Here is a 23,794-nt window from a genome sequence, read left to right as displayed (position 1 = left end):
GCACTCACTCGATATGGTACGGAAGTTGTCTGTGCTAATTTATGTCTGTTCCTTCTGCGCCATCAAACTGCGCAGAGTTATTGCATTCCGGCGGGAAAGGAGTGTAATGATCTTGGCCGTTGTGTGCGGTGGCAATTTCTATCCCACAGTGTTGGAAGATTGTAAACGGACGAGATGCGGGGAGGTTGTTGCGGGCAATTAAACGGGTGGCACCCTGTTCTATTTACGAGTGGTTGGTGCATTTGAGCTAAAAAGAGGAGTGTGTGTGTGTGCTTGTGGAATGTTGTATTGGAACATAATTAATTGATGCCTTATTTTTGCAATTAATTAAGATTAGTTGGAGTAGTTGGGGTGTTGGTGGTGTGTTGTTATAGATTTGTTGCAAAGAGACTTTACCGACGGAGTGTCGACGGGAGTGTTTGTTTCTTTGAATGAAGACTATTGATGCCTCAACCTAATAATTATTAAGTTTAAGCCACATGACAGGAAATGAAATCCTTTGAACAACATCTCAGATATCTTGAGAAAGATGTTGAACTCTAAGTAAGGTATCACTCCAATGGACTTTCTTCAAAAGAGTTCGGAACATCGATGTATTCACTAATAAGAGAAATCAACTTCTCCAATACTTCCAAGACATCAAAGTTTTTAATTTATAAAAACATCAAACAAATGTTGGGTTCCAATAAAGGAAGTTAACAACCTTCTCCCGTACAGCACTTACTTTAATGACATAATGCAAATCCAATAAATCTTTCCCTACTCACCATTTCTTTCACAAACTCTCAATCCCGTGTTACTTTCCATTTTTATCCAATTCCACTTCTTCGAGGGTCAGCCAGGATCAATCAAATACAGCATCAAACATCTTTTATGTGTCGATTTAAACTTCTCCGAACCCGCATCCGCCCTCCACTGCGACCTTGATACCGTCGCCGCACACGTGTCAACGAGAAGCGAACCCCTCCTCCTTCTGCACAGTTTCCTTATTTCCGGTCACCGATGTCAAACTGGCATACCGCAAATTTCTGTCCGCAAAGCATCATAACCTCGTTGTCGATTGGGCTGAACGATAGACGGGGAAAAGGTCACTCTCTCAAACCTTCGATAGGGGAGTTCCAGGGGTATGCAGGATAAAAGCGTAAAGTTAAAACTACGGAACAGAGAGGTTTTCGATTCGAGCCCGAACAGCGTCTTCTCATGTTTCGCGTGTACCTCTTCGACAGCGTCTTGACATCTGGCCCAAACACAAAAATCCCATTGTCGTCGTCGTGTGACGTTTATTTTCCCATCGAGATCGAGGAGGCCATGAAGTCAGCAGCAATGCGTCCGCGAGCTTCACTTTTTCGAGCTGCGTTTTCCATCGATTTCCCACTGTCCTGTTGCGCTCGGCCAGGACACGCTATCGATTCCGAATCAGCATCAAACCGTGCATCAAGACGTGCCTAGGCAAAGGTAAGCAAACGGCAAGGAGCAGCTCCTGCTCGAACTGCATCCTGCTGCGCTTTCGGCACGATGTGGCGCCCCCTTTTTTCCGATCGATTTCCCGTCGCTTAAGAACGACGGTTCCTGTGAGCAACTCAGTTTACGTTCCCTCTTTATGTGTGTGTGTTTTTTTTTTGCTTTCCTTCTTCCTTCTTGATGCAAAAGACGACTCGACGCACCGCGGGTGTGATACGGAAACGGAACGGCAGCGGAAGGCACAGAGGGAAGGGATTTTCTTCATTTATCAATACAACGGAGCACGCAATGCCCTCTGGCGCGGCTTGGTCGCGACGGGTCAGCTCCTCCTTAACCTTCCCCTCTAACCTCCGGGAACGCCGGTCGCGGGGCATCTCGCGGGCACATACACGCCGTGTGCGGTCTTCGGTCTTCAATTGCTGAAAGTCAGGGCAGCGCATGACTATATCGAATTCCCAACGATTTCGGAAGCATGCCGGCGCTGTTCGCGAATCCCTGCTGGTACTGGTACGCTCGACAGGACATGCACACACACACGCACCCGGGACATTAGTTGTCGATCGACTTGTGGAAGAGTGGTCGACCCGCGGTTATCCTTGGCAAGATATCCTGCGTGCGTGAGAATTTCCATTTCCGAGCATAATGTCGCGGCGCTCTATGCTTGTTCATCTAGCAACCAGTTCCATCTAGTGAGCAGCGCCATTCTCAACAATCACGCACACACGGAGATGAATCAATTTGATGACAGCTTTTTGATGAACTGCCATTCCGTTGTCGTCGAATAGTGCGCTCGCTGCAGGACACGCGGCAGGTATGTATTATGCCTTCTTAATTGGAACCATTCTCACGATTGTGTGTGTGTTCGTCAGTTATGTTTTGTAAATTTAAGTTGCTTACTTTTTGCCGTCTGCTTTTCTTAGTTAATTGGTTTTCGATGCTAGCTTTTTCGGAAGCATTTTCTTTTCTTCTCGTCTTCATCGAAACCGTCCATTTCGTGCGGCCCAGGAGGAGGTGGTCCAACGGGGAGTTGACTTTAAATTGAACGATAGAATTGACGGCAAATGAGCCGTGTGACTGAATTGATGGCAGAAGGCAATATGGTAGGGCCAAAGGGTAGTTTAGCTGTGGAACCATTTGTTAAGAGGTAGTTGACATTTTGAACCGTTTTTTTTTTAAATTGAAGGAAGTAGGAATATCCTGCATTCTGGATGGGTTTGAAGAATACTGACCATCATTTCCATCGCTGATCTCCCAAACTAATCCAAACTACTTGCGTCATTGTAATTCGACTGTTGTGATGGTTCAATTTTTCCTCGTACACCCTCCACAGGCCCGCATTTTCCGATTTCACTTTCGAGGCTATCGCCATGCTCCTGACTCCTCGATGGGCACCCGTTCGCTCGCTCGCTCGCGTGGAAGATTGTCTTGCGCAACCGTAACTAACCTCCGCTTTTCATTGCAGTAACAGGACGCCCACGAGGAGAAAGGGAGGGCAATGCTATTAAGCAAACAACACAAAACCCACCGAGCGGTGACAATTTTCCGCTCTGGAAAGCTCACCGGGGGGAACGGCAAATGGCCTTTTGGAGGCTTCAGTGTTTTTTGTGTTTTGTTTTTCTGAGTAACGTAGGTACAGAGGATCTAAGTGCATGTTGAAAGTAAAAAAAACAGTTGGCTATACCGTAATTTCACTTTCGGAGTTACTTTTCCGAGGCACATATGTGTGTCTGGAGATGCAATCATGGGTAATGTGGTGTTGTAAGTGTATTTTTTTTAATAGATTGGATGATTTCAAGGTCCTCATTAAGAGAACTTTGCTTGCAACGGACTCAATGTAAGAGATTAGTTTCATCTTTCTGATAATATATTGTTCAATAATATTCAACGTATTTCTAATCAATATTGAAGGAGTATTTTAGCAAGACATAAATGGTTTAACATCACCATCAAATGCTTGTAAGCTTAAAACTTCAATTTGAAAGAGAATCTTGCTGGACATGCTTTGATTGTACTTCAAATTAACGGTCAAATTGAATGCAAAAGCCACCCCACTCGGCATCCCAATACGTAAAAGCGCTATTTAGTCTACCTAATACTTATTTTTTCAACTACAAACTCAACCCCAAGCTCTGCAAACTGGGCTGTGATTTGAATATTGGATAATGATTTAAATCTGGTCCGCTCCGGCTATACCACCCCGACGCCCCGACCGGTTCAAGTACCCCGTGTGAGCCTTTTTGGAGGTTTATGGGTAACAGCGTGTTAGGGTACTGCTGTTTTGCTGCAACCCCTCCTTGGGAGTGCCTCCTTGCGGCTCACACAACAACGGCAGCGCGGCAACTGCGGCGAGACAGCCGCATGGGAGGGGATAATTTGATGGCTTTTTGCGCTTAATTAGCGTACGAGTGGAAGCGTAAGATGAACTACGAGAAAAAGGGGGGGGGGGGGGTATACGAAACGGACGCGAATCGAATCAACGCGGGCGCCCGATCACATCTGCGTGCGTGCATAAAGTTTTACGCAGACATTGCGCGCGCGAACGACCGTTGCCGAGCTTGGCGATGCGTGTTCGTGTGCCGTACAGTGCGTGCAACAAAGTTACGCAAAAAGAGCGGAGCGTCGATTAGTCGCACGCAATGGCATATGGCGGCGTGTGTTGTGTTACTCTTTCGACGGTGTTACCCAGCCTCAAGATCAATGGTTGGTGGAGGTGGGTCTTTGGGAAGGGGTGGCAGGTTCAGTGGCATTAGCTGAGATGGTTTTGTAAACTGGGCAAATTAGATACAAACTTTGGGGGATATAATAGACTGCATGGAAACAGTTTGCAACACAAGCTTCATGAAACTTCTGATCCAATACGGTCGTTTAAGATCTAACATTAAGTACTTTAGACAAGCATTAAATGAGATCTTAGCCGCAACCCCCGTTTCCCGATAGCTCTTGCATGCAGAATCCACTGATGAGGATGTCTTATCCCCGCGATAAGCCCATTCCCATACATTGTGCATTCGGTTTCCTGATGCATCATCGGGGAAATTGTTATTAGCTTTTGCGCTCAAAATCGCAATCGATCAAAACCCCCTACGCGTGGCACGCTCCACTCCATTGATTGTCCCGGTCCATCCCTGCCGTGAACCCTAGCCCTAATGAATGATCCTTTAGCAGAGCGCGGCCATACTGAGCCAGCCAGGTTCGACCGAGCGATCGGATAATCGGCCAATATGTTGACTGATTCTTTGCACTGTTTCTCGCCTTGTCTCGCTTCAACACGCTCGCTTGGCGAAGGAATGAAACGAAACCCAACCACAGAACCTTGCACACCCTCGAGCGATACGGATGTGATCGGACGAATGCGATAGGGCGAACAGGGTCGGCCCAACCCCGGGTCTGCGCAGTGGTTCAGGGAAGCAAAAAGGCGCTTTCCAAGATCTTCTCCAAATCTGCCACATTCAATCTCATCCGACGGCAATACCTTCGAACGCGTACCCACTCGTAGGATTGGATTTCGGTTAGATTACCCGGCCCTTGCGCAAGACATACGCAAGCAACCGCTCCAAAAGCAACTTGGGGGAGTGGCGCTACGATCAGGCCGATATGATCGGGCAGCATATGAACATCTTCGTTTTGGCTCCACACCGGTGCTACAGTATCGGGACTTCAGCGCCAGCGAGAACCGAGTTAAGGGAATCATCTAATACCAACCAAGGGGGGCACTACGGGAAGGGCTAGAAGGAATGTACATCAGCGAGACTTTACGCTTAGGTCAGTGAACTGTACCTTCCTTGCCAGTGCAAGCGCACGGAGCGTGTAATCAGCGGGAACCAAACGAGACAAACGGATGTCGATGTCCACATGTTACGAGAACTGGCGCGCGAGACACGCGGTTGTTTTTTTGTTGTCGTTTTGCTTCTTCCTTTGCGCACCATTTCCTGTCCATTTCTAACCTCCAGCATGGTCGGATCCACGGAAATTAACCATAAGCCAGTCCGCGGCGCGTCCACCGGAGCGTAATGGGTATCGAATCGAATTAATCGGGTACGTTTTGGATGGGGTGCTATCGTCGTGACACCTGTTGCATTGCGCGACCGGCCCTTACTTTTGCTTTGGTCATTACTTTTCGGCCCGGCCGAAGGATCGCTTGAAGCTAACGCGTGCCACCAAAACATTCGGCTCGGAGCGTCAATTAGCGTCAGCTGACGTAAGAAGGACTGATGTGTGCGCGGTGCGCATGGTTTAGCTTGACCGGTATGAGTTTTATGTTTAATGTTTGAGCGACTTCAATTTGTAAATAAAACATTCATAATCTTTAATGTGTGCGTGTTTGTGGAGGGGATTGCTTGTGCCAATATAACATCTACAAACACACACACTGGTTTATTGGGGATTTCCCTGTTTTTTGCATTATGACTGATAAGGGCGCTACTGCAACCTACTGAAAGAGGATTCCACAAACTCGGCACTTGAAGTTGATCTGTGTCCTCAGCGTGAGCTACATAAAAGACTTTAAATTAGTGAATAATTCCGTTGTTTCAGTACTATTTTTTGTGATTGTTGTATTTGTAGAGGTAGTATGAGAAACGATTTTATTGTACTGATCTGCATAATACAGCTGTCTTTTGCCCAAGGGAAAGTGTCGTTTGGGCGTGGACCATCGTGTAGAACTTCTACCGGCACGCAGGGATGGTGTGTGGGTTTGAAACACTGTCCCAAGCTGAAGGTGATCGACGAGAAACCGTACATAAGTCGTCACGAGATGCATCTGCTTATTGGTGCTTCCGGCGCGTGTCCAGTTTTTTCGGAGGTATTTCAAATGGTATTACTGCTGCGTTGTACGCTCTGTGCTTATCAACCGGTTTGTACCTTCGGATCGTTTCAGCAATATTGCTGTGCCGAAGCAGACATTCGTCGGCGCAGCAGGACCACGGTGAAGGTACCGATGCCAGAACCGGACGAGGACAATTCCATACTCGACACGGACAGCTGTCTGCAGACGCATCTCGGAATGGACAGTGGATCGATTGGGCGCGCATCGCTTGATTCTTCGTTCGGTGTGTTTATAGCCTACAAGGGTAGGAGAAGTCGATGCGCGGGAAGCTTGATCACACCCGAGTATGTACTAACAGCGGCACATTGTGTTAAAAAACCGCAAGGGTAGGTTCAGCGATACTTTGGCGATGAGCAACTTGCGCACCTACTTATCGTACTCATATTTGAACTCTCTATCTGATTTAAAGGATGTTGTTGTATGTCAGTGCGCTGCACGTTAAGCACGACACAGTATCGGGTGGTTACCAGGGAGATGTTGAGCCAATGTACGTGCGGGAGGCAATTATCCACGAGCAGTACAACACTACCACACGTGATCATGATATTGCGTTGTTGCGGCTAAACGGAAGTGTTACGCAGGAGGGTAACTCACCCAGCCCGATCTGTATTCCGATGGGAAAGAAGCATGACCCAGTTGCTTCCGTTGGATACACACTTAGCTGCTTCGGTTGGGGTCTTAATGCTTACGGTAAGGCACACGGGAGTGCACACAGTTACGTTTTTGTTGGTGGAGATTACTTGATGTTGTGCTCTGAAATTGTAGGAAAGCCCAATGACAGCAAGCAGTGGATGACACTGGAACGTATCTCGCTGGAACTGTGTCAGGCTAGGATGGACTCGTTGAGAGTGGCCCTGGCCGGGAGGGTGATCATTTCGGAACGAAATATCTGCACTATTACCATCACTGGGAATGACGCATTTTCGGGCTTTTCCGGAGGTCCGCTGATGTATCGGAAGGATGGCACCTGGTACTTGATTGGGTTGATTAATTATGGAGTCGGTGCCTCGAGTAGTGAGTTCCCGGTAGTTTCCTTAAACGTTCAACAGTACACGGACTGGATCTTGGACAACATTCAACAACGGCACTGATGCTTCCAGTTGCTGTGATAGTATTATGTTAGTAGTGCAACACACGGGGCCGTTCTGGTGGTACAGTCGTCAACTCGTACGACTTAACAACACGCCCGTCATGGGTTCAAGCCCCGAATAGACCGTGCCCCCATACGTAGGACTGACTATCCTGCTATGGTAACAATAAGTCACTGAAAGCCAAGCTCACTTCACTAGTGGGTTCAAGCAGGCCTTGACCGACAGCGGTTGTTGTGCCAAACAAGAAGAAGAAGTGCAACACACACACATAAACCATCCCTTATCGTATCAAAGTCATACAAATAAACAAATACAATAAACAATTAATCAATGGGTTAATGTCTGGAATTGATTTCTTCCCGACTGTGGTAGTGGTAGCGATCATTTGTACCGAGACGACCAATTGCTGCCGATAAGGGCTCAGTTCCCGATTAAAGGCACAACAAGCAACATCCTGTCCGAAGTGTCTCTAGTCCTAAAGCTTTTTATTCGCTAAAGTGTATGTGCATTGTTTGTCGCGGTGAAAGCAAACACACCCATTTCGTCACAAATGGTAAACAAAATCAGGTTTTTGGGGCTAGCGCTGCTTCTGGTTAATGCTGTACTTGGTCAACGAGGGCTGAATCAGGCGTGCATCCTACCGAACGGACGATCTGGACGATGCATCCGTATTGGCGAGTGTTCCACGATAGCGGAGCTGACGACTCGAAATGTGCTATATTCGTGGGAATTGCAACAGATAAGGGCAGTGTTGCGTGCCTGCGAAAGTGATGAGAGCTCACCTGACGCGATCGTATGTATTCTAATGAAGGGAATGACCGAAGTATCAGTCATGTGCAACGATCATTTCAGGTTTGTTGCGAATCTGCGCAATCAATACCTTCAAGACGGCCGCTTCCTTCGGTGTTTACCTCCGTTACTATGGCTACTACTACACCTACTACATGGGAGAGAAGACGAACTCCTGCTACTGTGTCTACGTCTGCTACTATGTCTATTACACCAATTGCTACTACTTCTACTACTACTACTGTAAGGACTACTCTTCCAGATATACTTACGAGAAGAACAACACACGTGCGAGTTACCTCGCAACGAGTGCCTGAGTCTATCACTACGCCTACTACATCTACAACAAGACGAATGCGTACCACAATGAGTACCTCTAGAACCACTGTTCGTTACGATCATTTGAAGGATGTGCTGCCGGCACGTTGCGGTGAGTTACCGCCCTTGGCACTCGTCTATTCCGAAGTGAAAGACGATGAGAACGTCCACGTGTGGGCCGTTTACTTGGAGATTCAGCGCTCGAAGAGCACCACCAAGGGACGATGTGTAGGGACCTTGATCCACGAACGGTATGTCCTTAGTGCAGCACACTGTGTCCACAACTTGAAGTTGGAAAAGTAAGCAAATAACGAATTTGGATGTTCGAAGAACTTCCTAACGATGTCTGTTCCTTCGCAGTATCAAACTGTACTTCGGACTGTTCTTGATCAGCACGCTGGCTCAGTGTCTAGCTGATCGTGTCTGCCAGGAACGGCGGGCAGCAGAACTGATCGTCCATCAGGATTACAACTCTCATGCCCGACTGAATGATATTGCACTCATCAGGGTAAGCGAAGCCGTACAATTTACAGATGATGTCAGACCCGCCTGTCTACCATTTAACTATCTGTTCGATGAGGGCTTGGCTAGTACACGAGTGCTTTCGCTCGGGTGGGGTGAATACCAACAAGGTACGAAAAGGAAGAGAAAGTTTCAATTCAATTTATTTAATTTAATTTATACTCGTTTGTAGGTACAATGAGCGATTCAAAACGCATCGTGCAGCTGGAAATAATCAAAGAGGACGAATGTGGTGAGCAGCTTAAGAAGTGGCAACGATTTAACATCTCTATGATCTCAAGCGTCATGTGTACGGTCGGTGTGCTGTCTGGGCAAGACGTTTGCGAAGGTGATTCAGGAGCACCGATAGTACAGATCCGGGACGACCGCTACTTTGTGATCGGTGTGGTCAGCTTCGGTCCCAAATGTGGTATGGGCACGGGTACAGCCGGTATGTCGACGCGCGTGTCAGAATACAAAAATTGGATTCTTACCAACATGAATCGTCACCTGATTTAAGAAGGGCTGGAGTGTGCGTGGTGCGCATGGTTTGACTTGACCAGTATGAGTTTATGCAGTAGACAGCGTGTGCCTGTATGGGTGAATTGTCTATTTGTAAATAAAAACATTCCCGATCCTGCAATGTGGTCTTGGTTCTTCGCGATTGTGGTAGTTTCAGCAAGCATCAGTTGCAAATCTGAGCGCTTCTCGGCTGTCTGCTGCTCCAGATAAGCGTCCAGTTCGCGATTAAAGGCACGGCAGATCGGAAGCATTGTCGTCGTAGTCCCTTGGTAGTCGTTCCTTGATCGCTGGAGTGACCGTGAACTGTGTAGTATGGAGGGAGGTGCTTTCTAGCTCTCCAAAAACGTCACAAATGGTACACACAGTCAAGTTTTGGTGGCTGGTGATGTTTCTAGCTAAAGCTGTGCTTGCACAGCGACGAATAAATCAGGCGTGCATCCTAACGAATGGAAGATCTGGACAATGCATCCGTATTGGCGAGTGTTTCAAGATAGCGGAGCTGACGACCCGAAATGTGCTATATTCGTGGGAAATGCAGCAGATAAGGGCGGTGTTGCGTGCCTGCGAAAGTGATGAGAGCTCATCCGACCCAATTGTAAGTATTCTGAGGAGGAAGTCAACGTCTGGTCTGTATTATTATGCGAAACGAACTTTTCAGGTTTGTTGTGAATCAGCGCAGTCGACACCCACCAGACGTAGATTAAATAAAGCAGTAGCATCAACTGCTGCTACTTCAACAACTACAACAACAACAACTACTACTTCTACAACCACTACTAGTACTACAATGGTTTCTTATCCATCTACCTCAACAACCACAGGACGACGAGTTACCCTGCATCGAGACACAACGACGATAAGCCCGACGTATGCTGCAGGATCCACATCTTCTATTATGCCTGATACTATGCCTAATTCTACGCCTGCTAAGTTTGCAATTAGAGGAATATTTACCATGAAAACATCCAGCACCACAATCCGTTCGGATCACTTTAAGGCTGTGCTTCCGGCACATTGTGGTGAGTTTGCGCCCTTGGCACTCGTCTATTCCGAAGTGGAAGATGATGAGAACGTCCACGTGTGGGCCGTTTACTTGGAGATTCAGGGCTCGAAGAGCACCACCAAGGGACGATGTGTTGGGACCTTGATCCAGGAACGGTATGTCCTAACCGCAGCACACTGTGTCCACAACTTGAAGTTGGAAAAGTAAGTAAGGAGCGGATTTGGATTTTCGAAGAATTTCTTAACAATATCTCTTTCTTCGCAGTATCAAACTGTATTTTGGACTGTTCTTGATCAGTACGCTGGATCAGTGTCTAGCTGATCGTGTGTGCCAGGAACGGCGGGTAGCAGAACTGATCGTCCATCAGGATTACAACTCTCATGCCCGATTGAATGATATCGCACTCATCAGGGTAAGCGAAGCCGTACAATTCACGAAGGACGTGAGACCCGCCTGTCTACCATTTGACTATCTGTTCGACGAGAGTTTGGCGAATTCACGGGTGCTTTCGCTCGGTTGGGGTGAACACCAACAAGGTACGAAAAGGAAGAGAAAGTTTCTTTTGAAAAGCGCTTTAGAAAAGTTCAAAATTTTGTTGTATTTCTCATACACATTGTAGGTACAATGAGCGATTCAAAACGCATCGTGCAGCTGGAAATAATCAAAGAGGACGAATGTGGTGAGCAGCTTAAGAAGTGGCAACGATTTAACATCTCTATGATCTCAAGCGTCATGTGTACGGTCGGTGTGCTGTCTGGGCAAGACGTTTGCGAAGGTGATTCAGGAGCACCGATAGTACAGATTCGGGACGACCGCTACTTTGTGATCGGTGTAGTCAGCTTCGGTCCCAAATGTGGTATGGGCACGGGTACGGCCGGTATGTCGACGCGCGTGTCAGAATACAAAAATTGGATTCTTACCAACATGAATCGTCACCTGATTTAAGAAGGGCTGGAGTGTGCGTGGTGCGCATGGTTTGACTTGACCAGTATGAGTTTATGCAGTAGACAGCGTGTGCCTGTATGGGTGAATTGTCTATTTGTAAATAAAAACATTCCCGATCCTGCAATGTGGTCTTGGTTCCTCGCGATTGTGGTAGTTTCAGCAAGCATCAGATGCAAATCAGAGCGCTTCTCGGCTGTATGCGGCTCCAGATAAGCGTCCAGTTCGCGATTAAAGGCACGACCGATCGGAAGTATTCCGAACGAAGCGTCTCTAGCCCGTTAATCAGTGCAGTGACCGTGAACTGTGTGGCATGGAGAATGGTGCCCTCTAGCTCTCCAAAAGCGTCACAAATGGTACATATAACCATGTTTTGGTGGCTTATGCTATTTTTGGTTGGTGTTGCCTTCGGACAGCGACGAGTGAATCAGGCGTGCATCCTAGCGAATGGAAGTTCCGGACGGTGCATCCGTATTGGCGAGTGTTCTAAGATAGTGGAGCTGACGACCCGAAATGTGCTATATTCGTGGGAAACGCAACAGATAAGGGCGGTGTTGCGTGCCTGCGAAAGTGATGAGAGCTCATCCGACCCGATCGTATGTGTGCTGCCGAAGGGAGACGAGCGTCGTATCAGTGACGTCATGTGCAATGTGTCTGATCATTTCAGGTTTGTTGTGCACAGGAACAGGAATCCCCGCAATCAACGCCAACAAGACGTACACTGAACAGTGGTGTAGCACCCACTACTACCACTGCAGCAAGCACTACGCCTATTGCGACCACGAGAAGACCTACTCGTGTGCGAGTTACTACGCAACGCAGCACAACGGTGAGAAGACGGACGCCTACTACCGTGCGTACTAGAAGCACCACAATCCGTTTGGACCACTTTAAGGATGTGTTGCCGGCACGTTGTGGCGAACAGCTGCCTTCATGGAACGTCTGGTCAGACATTGAGGACGATGAGAACATCCACGTGTGGGCCGTTTATTTAGAGATTCAGCGTTCGAAGAGCACCACCAAGGGACGATGTGTAGGGACTTTGATCCACGAACGGTATGTCCTAAGTGCAGCACACTGTGTCCACAACTTGAAGTTGGAAAAGTAAGTAAAGAACGAATTTGGATGTTCGAAGAACTTCCTAATGATATTCCTGTTCCTGTTCCTACGCAGTATCAAACTGTACTTCGGATTGTTCTTGATCAGTACGCTGGCTCAGTGTCTAGCCGATCGTGTGTGTCAGGAACGGCGGGCTGCAGAACTGATCGTCCATCAGGATTACAACTCTCATGCCCGATTGAATGATATTGCACTCATCAGGGTAAGCGAAGCCGTACAATTCACAGATGATGTCAGACCCGCCTGTCTACCTTTGGACTATCTGTTTGACGAAAGTTTAGCGAATGACGCACGGGTGCTTTCGCTCGGTTGGGGTGAATACCAACAAGGTAAAATAAATGTAAAAAAGTTGGATTTTAGCAGAGATATACTAAAGATTCTTTGTCAATATTTTAGGTACAATGAGCGATTCAAAACGAATCGTAGCGCTCAATGTAATCGGACAGGAGGAATGTGGCGAGCAGCTAAGAAAATGGCAACGATTTAACGCATCCATGCTCTTCAGTGTCATGTGTACGGTTGGTGTGCAAGCCGGCCAGGACGTTTGCCAGGGTGACTCGGGTGCTCCGATACTGCAGTTGATGGAAGGCCGATTCTTTTTGGTCGGTGTGGTCAGCTTCGGTCCCAAATGTGGTATGAGCACGGGCAAGGCCGGTATGTCGATGCGGGTGTCAGAGTACAAAAATTGGATTCTTGCCAATTTGAAGCGGATCGATGGTGGGAGGTAGAAGAAAAATAATTCATAAACTTACATCAAAGTAAGAATGTGGAGTGTAAACGATAATTTACATGAAGAGTAAGATAAATCAACGCAAGTTCAAATGTTAATCTTTTTCCAAATAGCACAATAAAACTCGAGCAAACATTGATTTTCGGTTTCCTGAAATCAAAACAACATGGTGTGATTTACTTTTTACGTGAACAAAGCGGCGAACAACAGAGAGAAATATCCATCCGGCATTGTGAGATAGAGCGCTCCACCCGTCGGCAGTGATATCGAGTTTATCCCTTTCCGCATCCACTCGAAAAGCGTCAAGCTATACCTTTCCTCTTCGCTCTAGGTCGCTTGTTTTCTCGCTCTCGTGAGCTACCATCGCTCTTTCCTTTGCGCACACAGCTCCGCTTACCTGCGAGCTCAGGTGTGCGCAAGTGGCTTGCTCTCTATTGCACAACACTGGCCCGATCTATCCGTCTCGCTTTTCGCTCGCACGTTGCACAACCGCTCTCTTTGCTCGCGTTTGGAAGCGGTAGGAAAGCGCAGTCCGCCTTTGGGTGAGGTGAGCAAACGCGCTTCACTCACTCGTTACTCACGGAGCAGCTCGCGCACGCAACGCACACGCTTCTCGGCTGCTGTGTCGTTCGTCGTTATTTGTTGTTCGTCGCCCGTCGTGTAAATCGTGTCTGCGGCCAGCCAGTGTGAATCATTGAGATTAGTTCCTTCGGTGGTGGAGGATCCCTAGGGAGATTTTTGCTGAACTAGACCACAGTGTGGGTGGCATCGAAGTGTAAAATTTATTTAAGAAAATTGAATTAGGTGAAGAAAAAAAAACACACACACAAAAGGAAAATGAAGATCACTTAATTGAGGGAATTTTTCCAGTGAACCTATCAAGGGTGGGTTTTCCCCTCTGCGTGTAAGGGTTGCGTGGGGAACAGATCCTAAACCAGTGTGAATGTACGTGCATAAAAGTGTGTTGTATTAAGAGTGCAATTTAAACTTCCAAGAAACAACACAATTAAGGTGATACAACATCAAGATATTAAGTTGATGCAAAACGCGTGTGTTACTTATATACTACAAAAGAATATAAATCTTAAGGATCGGTGAATGTGGTTTGTGAATGTTTTTGTGAGAAGAAATAAAGTGAAACCGGAAGTGCAATTTTGCGGTAGCACAATCCTTCCAAGTGGTGCTACAGTGTGTGCGTGAATTATAGCAACCAATTTCCACGGCTACTGCGTGAACTCAGAAGGCAGAAAACAATCACAACAAACCCTACACACCACGATGGAGTCGGACGGTGAGCGTGGTGGTGATGCCGGATACAACCATTACAAGTGAGTGTGTGTTGAAATGTTTCACCTAATTTAGTTTAAGTTCAACATTTTAAACGCAATCAAATAAAAATAGAGAGAAAAAAAACCGCATCATCCACACAACTGCGCAAACGAAGACGAAAGCGTGTCAAAGGGTGACACTTGTCCGTACGTCAGTGCGGCAAAATGTTAATTCGTTTCCTTTCGGTTGGTTCGGCTTTGTTTCGCGCTGTGTTTGCGAGAGGTGACGCGTAGAGCAAATGCAACCGCGCAGATCGAATCGCGCAAAGCTGTGATGCACTTCCGGGGTACACTACGGCGGCAGCAGTGACGATGGTGCAGGGAGGAAAAACGGTGAAGAGGCAGGGAGGGGGGGGGGAGTTGTTACATGACGGTGCTAATGTTGATGATGATGAAATTAAATGTTTAAAGCCTTTTTCCGAGGGCTTGAGAGAGCACTACTCGGCTGGAGCACGGAAAAATGATAGCAATAATGCCGACGGAAAGCTTGAAAGCGTTGTGGCTGCGTTGCATCCTAGTATTTGAATATCAATTTGCCCGGACACAGCTTAAAGCGACACCGTACCGCGTGCCCTCCTAACGCGAAAGTGCCGTGAAACCTTTTTTACGATTCATAACGACCACTAAACGAGCCAGCGGGCAGACACTCTATTATGGTTCATAAAATTAGTGTCGCAAATGGGTAGAACGCTTCCCAGAGGCATTTCTAGCGGGGAAGAACTAGCGAAAAACCCCGCAAACCTCTGTACCGCTGCCTCTGTCTCTGGTTCAAGGCGTGCAACAAAGTTTTTCCTGCAGATTGCTCGGCTGCATTATCTCAATTATCTTGCGAAATGTGCTCGGCGTTTCTGGTGCCTTTTGTGGTGTGCCCTCGTGCCTATCGCGAAGCTGCGAACGAGACGCAATAGAAGGAAACCAATAAACCTCGCACGAGGTGGAGAGAAGATTCCTAAGCTTCCCCGTCATAAGAGCGATGACGAACCTGCAGATGAAGGAAGACGATTGAGCATTGAGGAGCGAAGGAAATGTAAATAAAAAAAAACCCGCACCAAAGCGCACTTTCGTTAGAGCTTCGAACGTACCAGAGCTTATGCTCAAATTAAGACTTTAAACCGTAGGGTATAATTTGCATCCAAATTTCCCTCCTCAGCCCTGGCCCGTACTCCCTACCTTTCCGAAAGTATCCTATAACGCGTGTAAGTGTGTGTGGTGCGCGATAATCATGTGACATCACGCCGTGGAAAGCACGCGCATTTGCACGAACAGGCAGTAGGTTTGGATGCAGTTTTCGTCGTTTGCCGTTTGGAAGATGATGTCGACGATGATGATGATGATGATGTGCTGTATTTACATCATGTCACGGATACAGATCAGTGTGTGTGTGTGTGTGTGTACGTATGCCAAAAGCGCACGGTAACGATCTTGCTACGCGATCCTTCGACGGAAGTGCGATGATGACGGAGCTGCGATGCAAAGGGAGCAAGAAGAAGCGTCACAGCGTTAGAGGAGAAACGTAGCAAAAACAAACATTTCATTGGAGCTTATAAAAGATAATTTGTATAATTTTCTTACACTACGCTTCTCCCTGGTCCCCTTTTCCGGCCCCAGAAGGATCGGTGGTCGGTACGAGCTGCGTGTGCGTTATGTGATGATGCTAGTTGCGCATCACTAGGCACGGCGACAATCACACTTTACGGCCCCGAGCAAAGGGAAGTGGCTCGGCGGAAGTGATTACAAACCCTTGAGGGGAGACCACTTTAAGGTCTTTCCGTGGGGAACCCTTACTAGCCCATTTGTACCTTGATGATACGAATTGAGTGTATCTTTTTAATTTGTTTTCAATGCGTCAAGGTGTTTTAAATTCAAATTTTGAGATTAAAAAGGAATACAAATAAGAAAAAAAAGGATAGAGATTTAGTAATTCATACCATTAAAATCTGCGTCAAAATTGCTTTCAATATCATCAAAGGATAAGCGAGAGTTTTATTCATCTCTTACCTCTTATAAATTGCTCTCCAAGGGTTAAAACACCAACCTAGCCCTGGCTACTCTCGATCCTCCCTGCACACCGATCGATCCGTTCGATGCCAGACTGTAAAGAGAGACGCTTGCCTTCGCTGGGCACGAATTTTTGAATTACAGGTTTCGTGGCGTGGCGCTGTACGAGCGACCCCTGTGTGTCCCGGTGTCCCGAAGGTCTCGGCAATTTACACCCACGCTCGATCGATCGGCCCCGATCGTCTTGAGAAGAGCATTTGCGTCTGCACCAGTACGAACCAAAAAAGTGATCGTAGACGTGCGCGCCTGACAAATTTTCTCTCCGATCTTTGATCTTTCGTCAAATGGCACCTCTTCTTTATTCCGCTCCTCCTTGTCTGATGTTCTGGACCGGGCCACGTCCCACCGTAGCATGCAGATGACGAGAATGACGGAGCAGACGACGCGTTGTAGCTGCTTTTTTCTGTGTTGCCCATGTCGTTCTGGGGCTCTCGTGTGTGAACAAGGGTTTTCAAAAAAACACCCAAAACCCCGGCCGTCGTACGACGGCAAAGCCAGCAGGAATCCGCGTCGATCGTTGGGTGGGTGTGGTCCGGCCGAAATGGGCGATTTCCGGTGCCACACCAAGTGCGTCAGCGATCACAGCACAGCACAGGTTTTTTTTGATTGATTGATTTCGAACAAGTTTCATTCATCAAATCGATCGCGGTTGCGATCGTGGATGGACTGAAACGACGCACTGAAGTGCATGTGAGCGTTGGTAGGCTTGTAGAAGGCACAGAGTGGACTTGAGTGCCAACAAAACGCTTTCAACTCTTGCTCGTCTGAGCGCAAAATGATTTGATTTCTTTTAATAAATGCACTGCAATCACTTTCGCCACCCATTTCATATGCTGTGCAAATCATAACTATTTCCCAAAATTGCACCAGCGAGTCAGAGAAAGAGAGTTGATAGAATTTTAATTTACACTCAGCATCCTCCTCCTCGTTTGACAGACTCATTACCGGGCGTTTATAATCGGTCTCCCCAAAAGCCAAAAATAAATAAAAAAAACCCACAAACAAGGGGAGAAAGTTGCCGTCAGTGTGGGGGGCCGTCTTTGACAAACGTTTAAAATATGCTGCTTGAGTTGATGAATTAGCAAGTTGAGCAGCGGCTGAGAAAGCGGCGTCAGAATTCCACCAACCCAAAGTCCAAAGGCGAAATTAAATACAATGTGCGATGGGTGAGAAAGTGGAACAACAACAACATTGCGACGCGATGAAAACGTTGAAATAAATAAATAAAGGCAACAAATCAGAAAAAGATGAGCTAAGAGAGGAAAAAAGGTAGCAAGAGACGAACCCCCACCAGTCGGAGTTTGTTGGCGAGTGACGTTAATTAAGATGCATCCCATTCGCACGTTTACTTCCAGAGTTCGCTCTTTACGCCTTTTTTCCCTACTGTCCCTGTTAATTTTTCTCCTTGTTGCATATACAATGATTGTTGCCCCTTTTTTGGCTATCCCTCCGGGTGCGTCTTCCCCAGGAGCAGATAGCGTATGATACAAAACCCCGACTTAACACACACACACACACACACACACACACACACTAATAATTAATAAGTAAAGAAAATATCGCGCGTTTCTATTTTCCAGCCAAGCCAGCCAAGGAATTGAACCGAAAAATTCCCACACGTCGCGAGATTTCATTTTGCTCGCTTTTAATTTATAAAGTGAACCAGTAATTGCACAGAATAAGCGCGATTTCAGGTTGCAAAAAAGAGGACGCGGTTGAACGCTGGTGAAGAACACTTTGGAGATAGGATAAGCAAACGGAACGAAAAAGGGGATCGAGAGACGCACGCCCGATTTAATACTGCCGCCGCCGCCGACGACGACGACGACGACGATTTTAAGCTTATCGAACGCTGTGTGTCCGTGTGTTTATGCGCGGTTTGCCGCGCTTTAAAGGGAAGGTTGTAAGCTCGTGTCCATATTTGGATAAGCGCACGCTTTTTTTCTCCCTACGCTTTAGCCTTCTCTTCCCGCCGAGCTAGAGTGAGGGAGTGAGATTGAGAGGGAAACATTTATCCGAAGGGCGTCCAGTTGTCGTCACTTGCGACCACCCGTTCCACTCCTCCAGCGCTCCAGCTCTAAGCGGTGCGATCTTTCGCGATCTTGGCAACAAGTTTCGCGGCTTCCGCGGATCGGCCGAGCTGTTTGTTATACCAATATCCCCCTTTTTTCCTTCCTCTATTGGGGGAGTCAGAGGTGAGTGAAGCTACACTGAGGGATAAATGAATGAAGAAAGAGCAAAGGAACAAAAAAAAATGCACCAATTACTTGCACCATCACACACATACACACACAAACGCTCACGAAACCCTCCGAAGGATTTTAATTGGATCGCAAAACTAGATATTAGCGCTGTATCTCAAAACACGCGCGAGCGCTCGCACAAGAAGAAAGCAGCCGCGCGGTGAAAGAGCATCAATAAAAACGCTACCATAGAGGTGACTAAAGAGGAGGATCAGCAACAAAAAATGATTGAATAAAAGAGAAGCAAACAAAAAAGAAGAAGAGAAGTAAACACATTAACCAACAAGCATAGAAAACAAACATAAAAACGGGAGATGAAAAAACAAAACCAACCGAACGCAAAAAATGCGGCAGAAAAGTTGCAAAACCAGTTGCAGTACAGTAAAGTGCACAAAGTAAGACAAGCTTAAAACACTCGAGATTGGGTATGAAAAGAGCGAAAGAAAAAATAAACCCTAGCAGAAGCCCAAAATCACACACACACACAAGACAACGTACTCCCGTACGGCTGATAATAACTGAAGGGTTTGAGCGAAGAACAAAAAAAAAATCAACGACAAGAAAGGCAAAAAAACTAAAACACACAACTAGGTACGATCGGAAAGGATGCAAACGGCAGCATCCCAAAAGAAGCTAAAACCCGCACCTTGCAAACACACACCCTCGAAGGCGATGGGAAAGACGATGCAGCATGCAATGCGGAACGGAGGAAGCAAAGATTATAGGACGTTGATAATAATTTTAATAACTTAAGTGCTTTCTTTGATCAGCCAAATGCTCAACCGGCCACAAGTGGGGGGGGGGAAGGCTACCAACTTTTGCCAGCCTTTTTTTTCTTCCTCTCGCTCATGTGTGGCTGCTGGCTCTCAGTAGCTCCCGGCGAGCCGTACGAGATTAGGCCCCACCGAGGCAGTACCCCTTTAAAGGGGTGTACACCCGCGAGCAAGCGTAGTCAATCTTGTCGGTATTTTAAAAGTACATGCGCCTTCAATGCGTCGCGCGGCTGCTCGGGTGGTGGCGCTCGATAACGTCACTGCCACCGGAATGGCAGCAGGGAAAGGAAGCCTTTCGCGGGCCCGTGGAGTTTTATGCTTTGCCCTCTCCGAAGGTGACATGTGTAGTCGAGCATTCCGCCGCCCGATTGTGGCTGTCGTTCTAATAGTGTGCAGTGGCAGGGATGCGAGGTGGGGAGGTTATTTTAAGCTGAAATTGCTTCTCGCTAGATAAGTAAATCATGCGTAACGAAGGTTATCTGGCTCGAGAGGGGAGTTTCTGAGCGACGGAAGGAATGCCCGCAGCTGTGATTCTAATACTTGAAATGAGAAAGAATGTGTGAGTGTAGAAAGTACAGCTTGGATGCTGTAATGTTACATTGGAAGGAAATAAGCAAAGAATATTGTGCTTTAAGCGATTTTGTGGGGATTGCAATGATAATCCGGCTCGAAGGACCAACCTCAGTTTACTCGCAGTATATGCAAATTTTCGGTCATTTTCAGCTAATGATTACCCTTTCGATTGCTTTGACAAGTCCTTTTTCGATATGGAGTTATCTGCATATGTTACGTATAGAGTTTCTTGCTCCCTAACTCAGAATAATGGATTCTTTTCACAAATCTTAGTAAAATTATGTCGGATTGCCTTGTCTTGCTTTTGTGATGAATGTTATGTGACTTAACGTCACATTCAAACTGTGGCACAATTTTCTATTTTGAGGGCAACAAACCCTGCAAACTCCCAAGTATCTTTGGAAACATAGCGTAGAATATCCTACTGAGGATCAAGCAATCAGCAACAGGTTGCTATGCAAACTAACAAGATATCCGCTTCGGAGAAGTTTGCTATGCACACAGCATTGTGCTTTAGTTCACCTTCAAAGTCTATTCGCTGCATCTAACATGCATCCAGCTCTAGTCACGTCACATCGCCCAGCTTAAGTAACGCCACCATCATCCATTATGCACCCATTAGTGCAGGTTAAAGACAAAACGATTTTGCTGCACAAGCACTGGCGCAAACTTTCACTTCACAACCATTCTCAAAAAAAAACCGTCGCTACCCTTGAAATGCGTCGCAGAAACGACACACTGCACTCTCTTACCGATGGTAAGTGGTAAAACTTTCTCACTTTTACTATTAAAACGATTACCCCTACTGAGGCTGCCTGTGTGTGTGTGTGTGTGTGTGTGTGTGTGTGTGTGTGTGTGTGTGTGTGTGTGTGTGTGTGTGTGGGCGAGCATTAGCTCTGCTTCGGCAGTTTGTCACAGTTGCGTGGCAAACCTAATCGCTTCATAGTTAGATGATTGCTGCGTGTGTTTGCTCGAGTTCAGCTACATCGTAGAGTACAAGGATACCGCTGCTACTGGGAGGGGAGGCGGGAACCCAAACAGCACCGACGTGGTGCTGACGACCCTGTGTTCTCTTGTTTGCCACCAACACAAAAAATAGGCAGGACGCGCTTCGGCTGTCACTCTAACGAGCAAACCAGACTCGCCAGGCTGGATTGTGATTACCCGACATGCAGATGAGTACAGTGTCCCCGCTTTTTTTTCTTCTTCATTTTGCTGCCCGTCTCGTCGAAAATTGTAGGCGGCTGTTGCGGAGGGTTCGGTATAAATTAATTGTCCTTTACCAGTTGGGAGTTGGACCGGGAGGCCATTGGCTTGCTGGCATGTGCACAAGAGGAAAAAACACAAAATTGAAAGTGTTTCACTCAATTTAATCCCGCGTGGAAGGGAACCGTGATCTGTGCAACCCCTTTGGCAAGCAAAAAAAAAACCTCACATTTTGGCTCATCGAAACGCTCAAAGCCGAGGTAATGGAGCAATTTCGTCGGCAGAAGTTTAGCAGTCCGTTGAGGCGCGCCTGGGCCATGGGGCTTGTTTTTCTTTTTCGGTCTTTTATGAAGTGACATGTTTCCTATTGCTTTTTTTTGCAGACTCTAGTTTCATGTTCTTGCTCGGTGCTATTATTTTGGACAATTTATAGGTAGGCGTAAATTAGATTGTCTCCTTCATTCGCTCGGAGACGTAGGGCAGTTGCGCAGTGGCATTTTGAAGGTGAAGCGATGCGTCACAGACACATCCCTTTCCCGCCCGGGGAAGATTACTCCATGTTTGATGATGATGATGATGATGGTAGGGGAAGCATATAGCTAGATTTCGATTGCGCTTGTTGTAAAATTATTCCCATTCTGGGTGAGCTTAAAGAACGGGCAAATTATGCATTATTATTAGTTCTACTCGGTTAGAGCGCGTGTTGATTGTGCACTACAAAAAAAAACTCGTTTATTCATCCTTTATACGTCTTTACGATTCATTTGTATTAATTTTGCCTGTCTTGTGTATGATCTACACGAACATATAAAATCAAAGTATCGTGTAGTTGTGCAATACAAGAAGAAGCATCCTACAACCACTTTCCACTAGCTCCACTAGTAGTTTGGTCCCATTTCAAGCTGTTTGCTCCCCTGTTTTACATACCACGATGACTCGCACTTTGGCTCTCTTCCGCACGAATGGGCTCGACTGTGCTGCTGCTGCTGCTGGCATAGCACCCCGGGTGGGTTTGGTTTTGACCATTTCCGTTCCGGTTGACGGCACTTTGAGGATGACGACATGCCCAAAAGGGGGAGCGGGCGTTCAAAAGTGACGCTCCTCTACCTTTTTCTACCCCTTTACTTGCGTGAGCCAAAGAACTACTTTGGAATCTTTGGGAGGGAGCTTTCAATGTGATCTTTGTAACTTGTTTTGTGCATTTATAAGAGTGTTAAAGCTACGTTAAATTTCTGTAAAATAAGAGAAAATGTAGCAAGATCTGTAAAACAAAACACATATAAAGAATGTTTTACACTACCTAACCTCAGCAAATACCTTCATGCATTTTGTCCCGTCCTTGCCTCACATTCACTCTCGGAATATCGCATGATTGATCGCTATTTCTGGAGCTTACTCCTTTTAAATTCCCCACAGCGATTGCTTCTCTTTTCGCTTGGATCGCCTTCTCAACGTTCCAGCATCGGCAAGATCGGATTCGGTTGCAATTGCCGCCGCAATTGCTTAATGACATCGATAACACGTGTGTCGCATCGATAAAATGACATTCCGAAGTGAGATCTTTATCTGTTTGTGACCGTTAAGGCCTCGCTCTCTCCTGTTCTTTATTTTTCGGTGCCAGTGTCTTCTTGACGCTTTGGAAGAGCTGTTTACATTCCTTGGCGAGTTTGAATTGGTCACCCGACCGGACGTAATGCTTGTGACGTCACGGACGGCAGATATCAGGTAATCATACCACGAGGCGCTACTATCAGGCGGCTCGCAGACCATCACCGGCTTTTTTATGTGGTCATAAATCATTCCCGTGCACTCGATAGCTCCTCTAGGCAGCTGGTGGCGTGCGGAGATATTTTAGGACCGAACCGTGATTAGACGTCCGGTGCCAGCGGTGGCACTCCAACGTCCAAATGGGCTGCCAATCGATTGAAGTGCAGTGCAGGGTTAATCCTTGGCTCAAAATAAATCCCCTCGATGGCCGGTGGATTGGTGCTGATATGGGCGAGCCCGAGAAGGTTTATTAAGAGCGATCGAGACGGGGCCGCAATTTCTTTGGTGACAAGAAGTGTGGAGAAACACTTCAGCTCGCTCGTTGTGTGGATAGACTGTGGAAGGAGTTTGCCGATAAGATGATTGGAGAAATAATAACAAAAACACTCTTCAACGATGCACACACAGGCATGCGGACCGAGGTGCATGTGAACTTGAATTTTGAAAATCGAAGATATTTGTGACTTTATGATGAATAACAACCTAAGGCTACGGAATATCGGAAGTGATTGAAGTGTATGTAAATCTGCTCACATTATCGTATT

At 46.8% G+C, this 23,794-nt stretch overlaps 4 protein-coding genes across 9 annotated transcripts in view; all 4 read left to right on the top strand.

Annotated features, from left to right (window-relative positions):
* The first annotated feature begins 1,319 nt into the window (after positions 1–1,319).
* LOC121600062 (CLIP domain-containing serine protease B15-like) lies at positions 1,320–7,501 on the top strand. 3 transcript variants are annotated; one of them, XM_041928354.1, is made up of 6 exons: positions 1,320–1,455; positions 1,651–2,272; positions 6,071–6,262; positions 6,338–6,612; positions 6,696–6,976; positions 7,052–7,501. In XM_041928354.1, the coding sequence occupies exons 3-6, from the start codon at positions 6,215–6,217 to the stop codon at positions 7,375–7,377; spliced, it is 930 nt and encodes a 309-aa protein (XP_041784288.1). In that variant the 5' UTR covers positions 1,320–1,455; positions 1,651–2,272; positions 6,071–6,214; the 3' UTR covers positions 7,378–7,501. The 3 variants fall into 3 exon arrangements, with proteins under 3 accessions (XP_041784288.1, XP_041784289.1, XP_041784287.1); XM_041928355.1 differs by lacking the exons at positions 1,320–1,455; positions 1,651–2,272 and adding an exon at positions 5,907–6,026 and having other exon boundaries at positions 6,087–6,262; XM_041928353.1 differs by lacking the exons at positions 1,320–1,455; positions 1,651–2,272 and having other exon boundaries at positions 5,907–6,262.
* A 77-nt stretch (positions 7,502–7,578) lies between these two features.
* Positions 7,579–11,579, top strand: LOC121600061 (CLIP domain-containing serine protease B15-like). 4 transcript variants are annotated; one of them, XM_041928352.1, is made up of 6 exons: positions 8,692–8,783; positions 8,845–9,116; positions 9,179–10,102; positions 10,329–10,713; positions 10,775–11,046; positions 11,130–11,579. In XM_041928352.1, exons 4-6 carry the CDS (start codon positions 10,403–10,405, stop codon positions 11,453–11,455), a joined length of 909 nt encoding a protein of 302 aa, XP_041784286.1. In that variant the 5' UTR covers positions 8,692–8,783; positions 8,845–9,116; positions 9,179–10,102; positions 10,329–10,402; the 3' UTR covers positions 11,456–11,579. The 4 variants fall into 4 exon arrangements, with proteins under 4 accessions (XP_041784284.1, XP_041784283.1, XP_041784286.1 ...); XM_041928351.1 differs by having other exon boundaries at positions 10,166–10,713; XM_041928350.1 differs by lacking the exons at positions 8,845–9,116; positions 9,179–10,102; positions 10,329–10,713 and adding an exon at positions 7,579–8,170 and having other exon boundaries at positions 8,230–8,783.
* Positions 11,580–11,625: 46 nt separating this feature from the next.
* LOC121600060 (phenoloxidase-activating factor 1-like) lies at positions 11,626–13,452 on the top strand. The gene is made up of 4 exons (XM_041928348.1): positions 11,626–12,048; positions 12,120–12,556; positions 12,626–12,900; positions 12,968–13,452. Exons 1-4 carry the CDS (start codon positions 11,626–11,628, stop codon positions 13,297–13,299), a joined length of 1,467 nt encoding a protein of 488 aa, XP_041784282.1. The 3' UTR covers positions 13,300–13,452.
* Positions 13,453–13,849: 397 nt separating this feature from the next.
* Positions 13,850–23,794, top strand: part of LOC121599662 (putative transcription factor SOX-15) — a 52,552-nt gene continuing 42,607 nt past the window's right edge. The window contains exon 1 of the mRNA XM_041927644.1: positions 13,850–14,629. Within this exon, the coding sequence (XP_041783578.1) occupies positions 14,580–14,629 (50 nt within the window). The 5' untranslated portion in view covers positions 13,850–14,579. The remainder of the gene's footprint in view (positions 14,630–23,794) is intronic.

This window comes from Anopheles merus, chromosome 3L, assembly GCF_017562075.2.
Source record: "Anopheles merus strain MAF chromosome 3L, AmerM5.1, whole genome shotgun sequence".
NCBI classification, from domain to species: Eukaryota; Metazoa; Arthropoda; class Insecta; order Diptera; family Culicidae; genus Anopheles; species Anopheles merus.
Note: the sequence above shows the minus strand (reverse complement) of the source record. Positions and strands in the feature narration are given on the sequence as shown.